Source organism: Puma concolor, chromosome C2 (assembly GCF_028749965.1).
Source record: "Puma concolor isolate L17-30 chromosome C2, mPumCon1.1.hap2, whole genome shotgun sequence".
NCBI lineage: Eukaryota > Metazoa > Chordata > Mammalia > Carnivora > Felidae > Puma > Puma concolor.
The window spans coordinates 65,529,805-65,543,855 of NC_141675.1; the positions used below are offsets into that span (position 1 = coordinate 65,529,805).

Consider the following 14,051-nt stretch of genomic DNA (forward strand, 5'->3'; position numbering starts at 1 on the left):
AAACATACATTGAATAGAGTAGGAATAGAGCCTGCATAAGAATTTTGCCTCCCTGGTTTGAAAGTGAGGAGTAGAAAACATTTTCAGATGTCCATACCTGTTTGTCATAAAATGAATCAGACCCTGTGAAGGGGGTAGTTCTTTTCAGACCACCATTACTATGCAAAAGAAGTACCGTCTTGTCAGGAGAGGGATCTCCTCAACCTAAATTGACTTACTTGGCACATGTAGGCCAAATATGAATTATTTTCATGAATTAATATTACTTAACACACTGCAAAGTCAGACAAATCGTTTTTTGAATATTTGGCATCTTAAAATTAAATCATTGTAATACTTATATTGTGTTTTATAAAAATTGGGTAAAACATTTCTTGTTTTGCTCAAGAATTTTTGCACTTTGATATGCTTCCTTAAGGGTATTTTAGTTAACAAGTACCAAAATAGTACTGTTCACATGAGACATACTATATATTAGAGGCATGCTTTTATTTATTTTATTAAAAGATTCTTCTGAGGGGCTCCTGGGTGGCTCCTTCGGTTCAGTGTCCAACTCTTGATTTCAGCTCAGGTCATGATCTCAGGGTTTACAAGATCAAGCCTGGAGAGCGCTCTCTCTCTCTCTTCTGCTCCCAAATAAATAGAGAGAGAGAGAGAGAGAGAGAGAGAGAGAGATCTTCCAAATTATTTTTGTTTTTTTTGAAAACTGGTCATAATAAGTAGCATAAATCAAGAAAACATTTCTTATGAAATGAAGGTAGTAAAAGAATATGGGATCCAGAGTGGGATCCTGGAATAGAAAAAGAACATTGCTGGAGAAATTAGTAAGGTTTGAATCAGATCTGTATGTAGTTAATAGTATTATATCAATATTAATTTTGTGGTTGTGATCTGTAGTTGTATAAGGTGTTAACATTAGGGAATGAAAGGTGAGAGATATACACAAGTTTCTTTGTACTATTTTTACAATATTTCTGTAAATCTAAAATTAGTTCAAAATTTAAGGAAAGTTGTTTGTTTTGTTTTTTTTAACAGAAAAGAAAATGCTCTTTTGTTCTGGCCTTCCCCAGAAGGGATGCACTGGCTAACGGCCAGGATTTTTCATGTTGACCAATTTAATCTTTACAGTGATCCTATGAATTAGGTGTTGCTGTCTCCATTTTACATCTCAGGAAACAGGCTCAGAAGATCCTAATTTGCCTAAGATCACACAACATGCATACATATGTGTATGCCTACTAACTGCACAGTTAGTAAATAATGGAATCAAGACTTGAACTAAGCTGCAACTCTAAAAGCCATGTGTTTTCCTTCTGGTACATGGTTGATACGAACATGGAGCTTCATGATGTCTTATTTTTCCGCCCCTGTGATAAATTTGTCTTAAAGAATGAAATCTCTGGGGCGCCTGGGTGGCGCAGTCGGTTGAGCGTCCGACTTCAGCCAGGTCACGATCTCGCGGTCCGGGAGTTCGAGCCCCGCGTCAGGCTCTGGGCTGATGGCTCGGAGCCTGGAGCCTGTTTCCGATTCTGTGTCTCCCTCTCTCTCTGCCCCTCCCCCATTCATGCTCCATCTCTCTCTGTCCCAAAAATAAATAAACGTTGAAAAAAAAAATTTAAAAAAAAAGAATGAAATCTCTATATATATTCTTAACGTAAATCATGACATTAAAATTTTACCAAAAAAGAGAGTTGGAGTATTGTCATGAAATAGAAGTAGGTATGAGAAAATATTACAGTAGAGTTTCACAAGTGGTTTGTTAGCAAATGGATGCTCTGAACTTCTTTGAGATTAACAGTAGTACCTAAGTGTTGTAACTTTTGTTTTGAACCTTTAAGAGCTCAGACTACTTTTGTTTAGTTCTCTAATTTGTCCTTCTAAACTCTCCTATGAATTAAATGAGAACTAGAGTTTAGAGTGCATTCGCTTTTGTAAGGAGGCTGCTAAATGTTTTTAAAGGGAAAAAAATACAAGTTTAACAACATTTATTGAGCACATACTCTGTATCAGACGCTGTTCTAGCTGTTGGGGGATACAACAGTGAGCCAAACAGACAACTTTACCTTTATGCAACTTACATTCTCATGGTGGTGATAAACGTGGTGATGAAAAATAAAGAAGGGAAATAGGAAATGAGGATCACAGGGGGTGAGGGTGGGGTAGGGTGACCGCAGATTTAAACATGGTGTCCAGAGAGGGCTCACTGTAAGGCAGCACTTGAGAGAAGACGTGAAGATGCTTGAGCAAGCTGTGCAGATGTCTAGGGAAAAAGGTTCCGGGACAGGAGGGGCAGCAATTTGCGAAGGCCCTGAGGTGGGAGCACACTTGGTGTCCCCGTGGAACAGCAAGGAAGCCAGTGTGGCTGGAGCAGAGTAAGTGAGGGGGAGACTAGGAGGTGATAGAGTCAGAATGGCCATGGATAGGAGTTACTCGTGCACATGGAAAAGACTAGAAGAAGACTTGCCATTTAGTGTCCACCCCACAGTAACTGTGAGGATGCCACAGGACCATATATAGCCTGAAGTGGGCCAGGCAAATACAAAGTGTTGTTTTAAAGTTATGTTTTATAAAAGGTGACGATGGTGATATTATCTTCTGCTTTATTAACAGAGAAGGTGTCTTTGGCGGTTTTTTGGAACGTGGTCATTAAAGCGAACGTTTTCTGAGATTTCTTTCTACCTGTATTTCTAGAAGTAAATTGTGTATTACGTCAGATTTCTGTAACAGCGCCTAACACGGAGGCTTCAGAATTTACGGTGGGGTAATGTGGACTTTGTCTTGCTGTTGTCTTTTTAGGCTGTCAATCAAGCTGGAGCAGGACCGTATAGTGAGCTTGTCCTTTGCCAGACACCAGCATCTGCCCCTGACCCTGTCTCCACTCTCTGTGTTCTGGAGGAGGAGACCCTCAATGCCTACCCTGATTCACCTTTTGTGTGCCTTGTACTGAACTGGGAAGAGCCGTGCAATAATGGATCTGAAATCCTCGCTTACAATATTGACCTTGGAGACACTAGCATCACCGTGGGCAATACCACCACCCATGTTATAAAAGACCTCCTTCCAGAAACCACCTATCGGTGAGTGCAGGGAAGCAGAAATAGAGCTGCATGAACACATCAGCACTTGGAGCTATAGACCTTTCAGGTTCTAAAGGCCAAACGACTGAATTCTAATCCTTCTTAATTAATATATTTAAGAGTACTAAATGCAGATATAGCTTTTTTTTCTTTTTTTAACATTTATTCAATTTTGAGAGACAGGGTGTGAGCAGGGGAAGGGCAGAGAGAGAGGGAGACACAGAATCCGAAGCAGGCTCCAGGCTCTGAGCTGTCAGCACAGAGCCCAGATGCCGGGCTCGGGCTCGAACCCACAAACTGTGAGATGATGACCTGAGCTGAAGTCAGACACTTAACCGACTGAGCCAGCCAGGTGCCCCGTAAGTGAAAAATACAGCTTTAAAGCCTGTATTGCTTTGTACTTTGTGAGTCTATTACAAATTTATACAATTCGTAACCCTCGAGGGAGAATTTCACCTACTGCTTTAAATTAGTTCCTCCCTCTTGGTCTCTTAGCAACCACTTTTCCTTATACTTTTACTGTGACTCATGTCACTCTGTGGGCACCCTCTGTCCTCTCTGTGGACTTGCCCACCTCTGAAGCTGGGTTCCACCATTCTTTTCATTCCCCAAAGCAGACACAATGTTACAAAGCATTTGTGATGTAGCTTTTTACTCAGCCTTTCACAAGGGGCCAGAGGAAAAAGTTACATTACACATTACTGAGCAAAGCTCAGTTGGCATCTGCGTTCTTTCTTTCCCCTGGAGTCCTCTCCCAGCCAGGCACCTCACCTTCCATCTTTGTCTCCAACACAGCCTCTTAAAATTTCAAATTATTTAGCTCCGTCTCCAAGTTGCCTCAACTCCCTCAAGACGAAAAGGGCACGACTAGCGTAAGAGGAGCACAGGAACCGTCTGTGGTTACTCGGGTGTGCCCTCTAACCCTTGGTCAGGTTACAGACAGTCCTGATTTACAGTGGTGTGAAAGCGATACACAAATCAGTGGGAACTGAGTTTTGATCATCTCCTGGGCTGGGGCTTACATGATTTGAAGCTGTCACTCCTGACGCTGGGCAGTGGCAGTGAGCCACGGCACCCGGTCAGCCACGCGGTCAGTAGGGTCAACAACCGACGTGCTCACGACCACTCTGTGCCCATAAGCCATTCAGGTTTTCACCTTCAGTACGGTGTTCAGTATATTTTAGGAAAGAGTCAGTACTTTATTATAAAATAGGCTTTGTGTTAGAGGATTTTGCCCAACTGTAGGCTAATGTTAAGTGTTTACATTGGCTAAGCTAAGCTACAGTGTTCAATAGGTTAGGTGTATTAAATGCATTTTTGAATTGTAATATTTCCATCTTATAATGGGTTTGTTGAGATGTAACCCTATTGTAAACCAAGGAATGTTTGTAAATGTTTCTTGAGGAGGGAAATGTATAGATTCAGATTCAGGTCATCAGCTATATCTTTAGGAGGCTTACTTACCATCTCTGTGTTTCAGTTTCTTTTTTCCATAAAATGAGGACAAGATTCTTTCCTTCATAAGCATATTGTAAGGCGTTAATACACAAATGTTAAATGCTTAGAAGCCAACAGTACATATTAGGTGCACAGTAAGTATGCATTGCAATTTCAGTCATCATCAATCGTGCCATCCAGCAAAAGTGGTTCTTCTTGGGGTAGGATGGAGGGAGTGAAGGATGGGCTAACAAACTTGCTGCTAGAAAAGGATGTATCGTCTCATTTATTTTTTTTCTACTGTGTTTTCTCGTTCTGTGGTCTGACAGACTACCTTTTTTATATTCCCAGAAGCTGAAGAAAGAAATCAGCTAATGCACTCGAAGATACAAAAGCCCCATCTTGCCAGATCATATCACCCTTATTCTTTTTCTTTCTTACCAATCTGTTTTGTCTAATTTATACAACTAGATTTATTTTACTTTTCAAAACAATGACAAGGGGGCATTGTTCACTTTTGTAGTCTTTCATTATTTTAAAAAATCTCTTTGGGGCACAGCATTATATACACTGTGGGTCTGTAAAACAGTGATAGACTGGCCTTGCCCTCAGAGCACTCACAGAGTTGAGGGGCACTTAAATAGCAACAGTAGCATACGTAGTAGGCTATTGTGACATCATGGGCTGAAAACAACACAGTGTACAGAATCCTGTTGATGTTTCAGAGAGGAAGACCTAGGGTCCCGGATGATCAGGATAGTTCGAAGTGGGACTTGAGACAGAAACTAGATAGATAAAGGGGGATATGACTTACAAAGAGAAGAGGCAGGCCAAGGTCATTCTTTTTGTTTTTAGCCTTTTAGCCATTCTCAAAACACCAGTCTTCACTCTTGTTTGCCAACTGAATGCTAAGTGTCTGTTGTGTCTAGAGCACTCTAACCAGGTGGGGAGGAAATCCAGAGATGACTAAACTCAGACCTTGACTTCAGGGAATTTCCCCAATGATGATACTCTAAGGAAGCCTTGCTGTGAGCTGGATCTTGGGGTAAAATGACTAAGTAAATGTCATTCCCCAGCTGTGCCGAATACTGCCTGACCTTAATCCCTCAGGGCCAAAAGAAAAACAAGGAAGAAGCCACACTGGTTCAGGGACTCACTGAATGGTTTTGTGTCCATTCTGATCCACACCCATATCGACCCCAGAGTGGAATCAAGTCCTCAGGTCAGTCCTGAATGTTTTAGATCAGAAATCATGAAAGCCTTTTAGGGCAAAATGTTAGCCTGTGAATTTTGTTCCAGACGTTGTGCCAACTATAAACTTTAAGATTTGCGGAAGGATGATAAGGGAGGAATGCTGGCTCTTACTACTCAACATACAGTCAGATGACTTCTAGAAGGAAACCTAGAACTCACAGCCTTAGTGAAGGAACAGATACAGGGAATCTTTGATTAATGATCAAATGTCATTTACAGTGGAAATTATCAAACAAACTTCCATATGTTTAAAAGTATCTCATAGGATAGTTCTATTTTATTATTTTTTTTAAGTTTGTTTATTTATTGTGAGAGTGGGGAGAGAGAGAGAGCCCGACATAGGACTCGATCTCACCAACCACGAGACCATGGCCTGAGCCAAGATCAAGAGTCAGGCGCTTGACCGAGCCACCCAGGTGCCCCCGAATAATTCTATTTTAGAGAACACAAAATGGTTTAGTAATGGAAGGACTATGGAAGAATGAGTTTAGATTGGGGGTGCCCAGCTGGCTTAGTCAGTGGGGCAGGCAACTCTTGATCTTGGGGTTGTGAGTTCGAGCCCAATGTTGGGTGGAGAGATTACTTAAAAATGAAATCTTAGGGGAAAAAAAAAAGATTTGGATAGTAAAACTTCAGGACTATTTAAAAAGTATTTAATGGATATAGCATAAACAGTTCAGTATTAACATGTAAGGCTAGTATATTGAGCTGAATGTGGAAGGTCCCTTTTTAACCTTATAGGGAAGTTTCGAAGATACCGTTTTAGACAGATTGCATGAGAATGGCATGACTTAGGAAAGGTGAATCTTTGGATGTAGTTGTACTCACCCTATCTGCTCCACCGAAGAGTTAGCCTGTCCTTGCTGGCTGAGCAATAAATAAATGGGTTGTTTCCAAGTTAAGATATTAAGGTCATTATTCCCATTTAAGATCTTTTTTTATGCAACTTTATGCTAGTTTCTATAGTACATAATTGGGTACCTTATTGTAGAAGTCTGACCAACCCACAGTCTTGTTCTTTATATGTTTTAAAAACACAATCACAATAATTATGATGAAGTACAAAATGAGTATTTCAAGTGACTAAGGGTATAATTTCAGTCCAGTCAACTTTTACCTCACCTTTTTCTGTTCCATAAATTGGTTAAAATATAAATGAACAGATCATGATGTTCTAGACAAAAGCGTGGAATGAAACATTTTAAGCAGGCCATGGGGCTGGGAGATAGGACTTGTTTCTCTTGTTTGTTTGGGTTTTTTGTTTTGTTTTGTTTTGTTTTGTTTTTTTAAACCGTCAGCAGTTACACTCTGTTCTCACACTGAGTTTGTCTTTCTCTGTTTTGCCAGACAGAAAAGTGCACCTCTGTAAGCAAACCTACTGACGCAGAGAAGGGTTTGGGTGCTTACAAAAGCACCCGTTGGCTGACTGACACCCCCTATGGGGTTTGGTTGGAACTGCAATGCTGTTTTTAAAGGCATTACTTTTAAGCTTAGAACTGAGTTTGGTATGGAGTTTGTGTTTTGGTTTGAGGAAAAGAAAATGTTATTGAAAACAGAGACATAGCTTTCTTTTGACACATGGTGTCTTAGTCTCTGCGAGCAGAGAGAGAAAAGATGGCCTGGTGAGTAAATCTTGGTAAAATAAAATACAAACCATCAGGCACTTCTCTAGACCTACTGAATCAGAAACTCTACGGGTAAGGCCTGGCACTCGCTTTAATTACCCCTCAGGAGATGTTGATGCATGTTAAAGTTTAAGAACCTCTTCCCTAGATGGGGCACCTGGGTGATTCAGTCGGTTAAGCGTCCGACTTCGGCTCAGGTCATGGTCTCGCGGTTTGTGAGTTCAAGCCCTGTGTCAGGCTCTGTGCTGACAGCTCAGAGCGTGGACCCTGCTTCGGATTCCGTGTCTCCCTCTCTCTCTCTGCCCTTCCCCACTTGTGCTGTGTCTCTCTCTGTCTCTCAAAAATGAATACATGTAAAAAAAAAATTATTTTTAAAAGAAGAACCTCTTCCCTAGAGCAGAATGGAATGTTGATGTATATAAGAATCACCTGGACAGCTTTTGCAAAATACAGAAGTCTGAGCCCCATTCCTGTAGACTTCAGTTTAGTAGGGCTGAGGAGGTCTAGACATCATTTTCGTATAGTGTCTCTTCTTCTACTTAACCATCCTCACTTCATTCAAATCTGTCTTTATTATTGGGTTTCCTGTAACCTCCTCCATCCTCTTGATCGGGTGAGTTCTGCCTCTTGACGGACTCTTTAATAAGAGCAGTGCCCAGACCTCTGAATGGTCTGGATGACTGGCTCAGAGCAGAGCAAGACTGTCACCTTACATGTTCTCCATATTGAGCGGTTAGTAAGGTTGCCTAAGATTACTTTTTTTGGCAACCTCATTATCGTCTGACTCATACCAAGCTACCAAACAACTAAAACTTAAGGTAGATTTGTTTGTTACACTCATTTATGCTCCTTTCGCTAGGTAGAACAGTGACGAAAAATAACATCTATTGAGTCCTCACTGTAGGTCAAGCACTACATTAGCCTGTCAAAAAGTGAATCATAAATCATTCTAACAAGATGAGGTGGACTTTATTAGGAGCAAATTCTAAGTAGTTCAGAAGTAGCAGACTGGAATCAAACAGCTTGATTTCAGTCCTCGGTCCCTTGCATAGGTCTCTGTGACCTCTGGCAAGTTATTTAAGCTCTCTGTGCCTCCGTTTTCTGATCTGTAAAATGGGGATAATAACTTGAGCTACCTGTCTGTCTTAGAGAAGATTCCAGGCACTCATATAGGACCTGACACACAATAAGTCAGCACTCAATAACTTGTGTGTTGCTAATGTTTGGTAGGGAAAAAAAGAGCAGGAAGGTGGGTTGTGACCAGAATAGAGGAAGAGGTGTCTGTGGGGATCTGGCATCATTTCTTAAGCAGTGGGAGACATGTAAGGTTTTCTTGCCTGTCAAAGGCGGATCTAAGTGCTTGGAGACAGAATGGCAGCAGACATACCCCAGGAGCTGTCAGGAGAAGTAGCTTAGTGGAAGGGACGGATCTGAGCCAGCTCAGGCCACCCTTCCAGGAAGCCCTCTTCTGAATCACTCTGCTCTCAACGCATCAACCCCTCAAAGGGAGTTCCTTTATTTCAGCTACTATTTTATATTCTTTCACAACTCACCTGATGATTATTCCCTTCTTTTGTGTTTCTGTCTTCTTAGAGAATTAGATGTAGACTGTGGGGGAGGGATGGGGGATCAAAAGTCTATCTTTGGCTCCCAGGCCTCTCCTGCCCCGACTCTTCCTTGCTCCCCTCATCGCCCCCACCCTCACACTCGAGACATCCCGACTACTGGGATGGCTAATTATGACTGAGAAGTCACCTTCCCCAGCTGAGGAAGGTTTGTTTTGAAAGTCATTTTTCTTACAATGTATGAAGTGCCAGAAACTCGAGTGTGTGTGTGCATATGTATATATAAAGGGCATTGTGGAGGGCTATGAGCTTCTGAGGCAGGAATGTATTTAGCATCTAGAACTAGTAGATATTTTTAGTGGATTTTCAATCAAAAGCTATAAGGAATTTGCTTCTGAATTGAATTTATTTGATCAGTATTATCAGTATACTGTTGGGTATTACAGACTCCTGGGCACTTGAGATTTTTCATATCAGCCTGGCCAAGATAGAGTTTATCAAGACTTACATTGTCACCTCCCTAGATTGGAAGGCAAAGTTCCATTGCCCTTACCCTTAATTTGCAGAGCTTACGGTTTCAGAAACTGATAAATTTCAAGATTAACAGGTTACCTCAGCTAGAGAGAAAACTGCTCAAGTTTGGGTTTGGGGTAGACTGTAATTAATCTAATAAAACTTGAAAATCTGTTTCTTCTGAGGTGAATTCTTTGGAATTGTTCAAGTCAGTGGTGGTTCTGCTCATTAGTCCTTAGTGAGCTCTCACAGGAATTAGAAAAGTATTTTCACATGCAGTATTTTTCACCCCAAAACAAAACAAACAGCAACTACCTTAGTCCTTGTTTAGTTTTCTCAGTCTCCTGGGCTCAGAGTATGTAATATTTTTACTAGAGTGCAAGAAGATATGGCCTCATTATTTTCTTAAGTTTTTGTTTTTTTAAGTAATCTCTACACCCAGTATGGGGCTTGAACGCATAACCATGAGGTCTAGAGTTGCATGCTCTACCAACTGGGCCAGCCAGGCGCCCCATGGCCTCACTTTATTTAATCAGTTCTCGGTTGTATTTCAATTTTTAGTGTTATTTTATCGTTAGAACTAAATAGTGTTAGTTCAGTGCATCGGCTACGCAGAAAACTGTAGATAAGTTGATGTATTTTAAAATGTAAGTAGTTGACGGGGCGCCTGGGTGGCTCAGTTGTTTAAGTGTCCAACTTCAGCTAAGGTCTTGATCTCACAGTTGGTGGGTTCGAGCCCTGCTTCGGGCTCTGTGTTGACAGCTCAGAGCCTGAACCCTGCTTCGGATTCTGTGTCTCCCTCTCTCTCTGCCCCTCCCCTGCTCATGCTCTGTCTCTCAATAATAAATAAAAGTTAAAAAAAATGTAAGTAGTTGACTTTGAGGCCAAAAGTTGATGCAATAATGTGAAAACAAATTTATTGACTATCCTAGATGCTCACTTTATTGGTGAACGGCAGTTGTTGAACTGAAAGTGTGATTTGAATTAAAATTCCCTTTTGGTTGGACACCGTGTTTGGTTCAACTAGGAGAGTATAGCATGCCAGAATGCACAAAAGACTTTGAGCCTAAAAAGATGAGGTTCGCACTTTGATCTAACCTGTATCTGCTGTGTAGACTAGTGCCCATGGCTGAACCTAGTCAGGCCTCATTTCCTTCACTTATACAATAGAGTAATTCCTACCTCATGGAGTCAGGCTAGAAATTAGGGGTACTATTGTGCATATCACATCCAGGCTTCAACACCTAGAACGGCTGTGCCATTCAAGTTGAGTCGTTTAACCTCTCTGCGTTTAGCTGCAGTATTCTCATCTCTAAAAGCAAGAGGAAACACTGCTCCTGCTCCAGAGCACAGTCCTCTGAACACAGCCAGTTCTAGGTGTTGCTCGTGCTGGATATTAACACTTCCGATTGTCTCTGAGCTCTGTGTCTCCCCCTCGCCTCCTGAGGATGCTTTACAAAGAAGCCAGACCTTCTAGGTGTTACTGGTTCCTTGGCCATAATTTGGAGGGAGGAAAAACATAGATGGTGTCAGCAAATTACTCGAGTTCTAACGAGGCCACACGTTTGAATGCCCAGCGCAGTGCACCCCTCACGGACGCTCTTCACTGTGAGAAGGGAAGGACAGTCTCAAAAGAAATCAGAAGAATGGTAAGTGCATAAATTAGCACTCTGAAGTTCACCGAAGTGCTTTGGGCCACCTTGAATCCTTTTCTGCCGAATGGTGAAATATAAAATATTTAAAAATAGAGAATGCTTCTTATATACCTTATCTTAACTACATAGCCAACTTTGTAAATGCAGCGAAGGTATTACTTATACCCATTTGATAAATAAGGAAACCCTTACTCAAAGGTATTAGGTAATTTCCCCAAGGTCACACCAAAGTGATGAGCAGGATTCCCAAGGAGGCTTCACTGCTAAAAAGTATTTTGGTGGTGGTGGTGGTGGTGTTATGTGTGTATTTAAGGCTAAGATTATGTGCCTACCAAATATGTATCAGTAGTAAAAGGTCAGAGAACCATAGAACTTCAAATGTAAGGAATATGATACCTATGAAAATGTTATAGAGGCTTTGAGATAATAAGTGAATTTACAAAAGGAATCAAAGAGTAAATCTACATTTATTTTGTATCTTGATTCAGCCAGAAAAGGATTCAAGGTGGCCAAGAGCACTTTGGTGAACTGCAGAGTGCTAATTTATGCACTTAATGATTCTTCTGACTTATTTTGAGACTGTCCTTCCCTTCTCACAGTGAAGAGCGTCCGTGAGGGGTGCACTGCGCTGGGCACTCAAACGTGTGGCCTCGTTAGAACTCGAGTAATTTGCTGACACCATCTGTGTTTTTCCTCCCTCCAAATTATGGTCAGGGAACCAGTAACACCTAGAAGGATTGGCTTCTTTGTAAATTCATTTGTAAACTCATTTTTCGTTCTTCTAAATGATTCAGGGTATTTTTTCTTGAGCAGAATAACAATCTCAGGCAACCGATTACCTTCCTTCCTATTGTTTATTAGAGTACTGAAGGGCTGTTTGGCCGCACAGAACAAAGCAGTAGGTTCACCTGGAACAGAAGGTGAGCTTGGCTCTGGAGGATATTGAGCAAGCAGACAGAAGAAAGGATCTTGAACTCTGGACTCTAGGAATACCTGTACTATAATAAAGGGAAGGAATGACAGTCTGGACAGTAGAAAGACATTAATATAAACGCTGTTGGTCAGGAAATTTGTTACACCTTTGAAGAAAGACTGCAACTTAATGTCTGGCTTAATTCCCTTTTCCTAAGAAGGGAAAAGTGCTAGTAATTCCAACCATCATGATGACCTCTTTTTAAAAGACTTTTCCTTGGGGCGCCTGGGTGGCGCCGTCGGTTAAGCGTCCGACTTCAGCCAGGTCACGATCTCGCGGTCCGTGAGTACGAGCCCCGCGTCGGGCTCTGGGCTGATGGCTCAGAGCCTGGAGCCTGTTTCCGATTCTGTGTCTCCCTCTCTCTCTGCCCCTCCCCCGTTCATGCTCTGTCTCTCTCTGTCCCAAAAATAAATAAACGTTGAAAAAAAAAAATTTAAAAGACTTTTCCTCTCCAGTTGCAGAAAAATTTCTTATTTTCCAATCATAGAAAAAAAACCCTCTTGTATTAAAACCATAAAACTACAAGATTCATATTGAGAGGTGAGAAAGAGTTTATTTTAATCTTTTGAAGTCATGTTGAGAGACTTACTTTGCACTATCTACAGGAGACCTGAGGCAGCCCCTTGTATATTAGAATCTGGGAAAAGTCCAGTTCTTTCTAATGGAATTTTTACTGTACTTTATCAGAGATAAGTATTTGGTACATTCCAAACTATGAGGCAAATATTTATCTAGTTTGGGGTGATTGTGGATAGAGCTGCTGTGAATATTTGTGTGTCAGTTTTGTATGAACATAAATTTTAATTTCTCCAAAGAACAGGGAGTGGGATTGCTGGGTCGCACAACTGTGTGAAGCTTAATAAAAAATTTGATAGGAAAACCGTTTTCCAATGTGGCTGTACCATTATGCACTCTCACTAGCAGTATATGAGAGTTGTAGTGCCTCTTTATCCTTGGCAACATGGTATGGTTCTTTCCTTATTTCTAGGTAACAAGTACTATTTATTTTCTTCTGTTTTCTCCTTAAAAGTTTTGTATTTTACGTTTTATGTTTAGATCTATGGTCCATTCTGAATTAAGTTTAGAATTTAGTTAAGTTTAGAAGGGTTAGATTGAGTTTTGTCTTCCTACTGATAACCAGCTGTTCCAACACCATTTGTTAAAAAGACTATTCTTTCTCCGTTGAATTACTTTTGCACTTTTGTCAGAGATCAATCATTCATATTTGTGTAGATCTATTTCTGGAGTCTGTATTCTCTCATATTGATCCATGTGTCTGTCTGTTACCAGTACCACACTGTCTTGATTACTGTAGCTTTATAGTGAGTCCTAAGTCAAAAAGTGTGATTCTTTCAACTTTATTCTTAGTTTCCAGTTTTGTGTTTGGCAATTTTAGCTCTTTTGCCTTTCCACATAACTTTTAGAATCAATTTCTCTAGATCTGCTAAGAATCCTGCTGGAATTTTCATAGAATTACATTGTATCTATAGATCACTTTGGGGCAAACTGACCTTTTCTTTCTGTGTAGCCTTCCAATTCGTGAACGCAGAATGTCTCTCTCTATTTAGATTTTCTTTAAAATTTTCAGCAGAGTCTTGTAGTTCAGTTCCTTTCTTTCTTTGTGCCATTTTTTCTGCCACTGGCTGGGACTTCTAGTCCATGATGTTGACTTGGAGTGTTGAAAGTAGACATCCTTGCTCTGTCCCTAATCTTAGAAATTATTTAGTCTTTCACCGTTAAGTATAAGGTTACCTGTAGGTGTTTCTATAGATGCCCTTTTCAGATTGAGAGAGTTTCCTTCTATCCCTAGTTTTCTGAGAATTTTTGTGATGAATAGACGTTGGATTTCATCAGGTGCTTTTCCTGTACCAATTCGTATGAGCGTGTGTTTTTTCTTCTTTAGGCTATTAATATGAAGGAATTGTCTAAGGACTGGGGAGTGAGAGAATGCA

At 40.9% G+C, this 14,051-nt stretch overlaps 1 protein-coding gene across 2 annotated transcripts in view; it reads left to right on the forward strand.

Annotated features, from left to right (window-relative positions):
* The window catches only part of FNDC3B (fibronectin type III domain containing 3B), a 364,422-nt gene that overhangs the window by 316,184 nt on the left and 34,187 nt on the right, over positions 1-14,051 (forward strand). For both annotated transcript variants that reach the window (XM_025913173.2, XM_086674725.1), the window contains exon 22: positions 2,797-3,077. In XM_025913173.2, the coding sequence (XP_025768958.1) occupies positions 2,797-3,077 (281 nt within the window). The remainder of the gene's footprint in view (positions 1-2,796; positions 3,078-14,051) is intronic.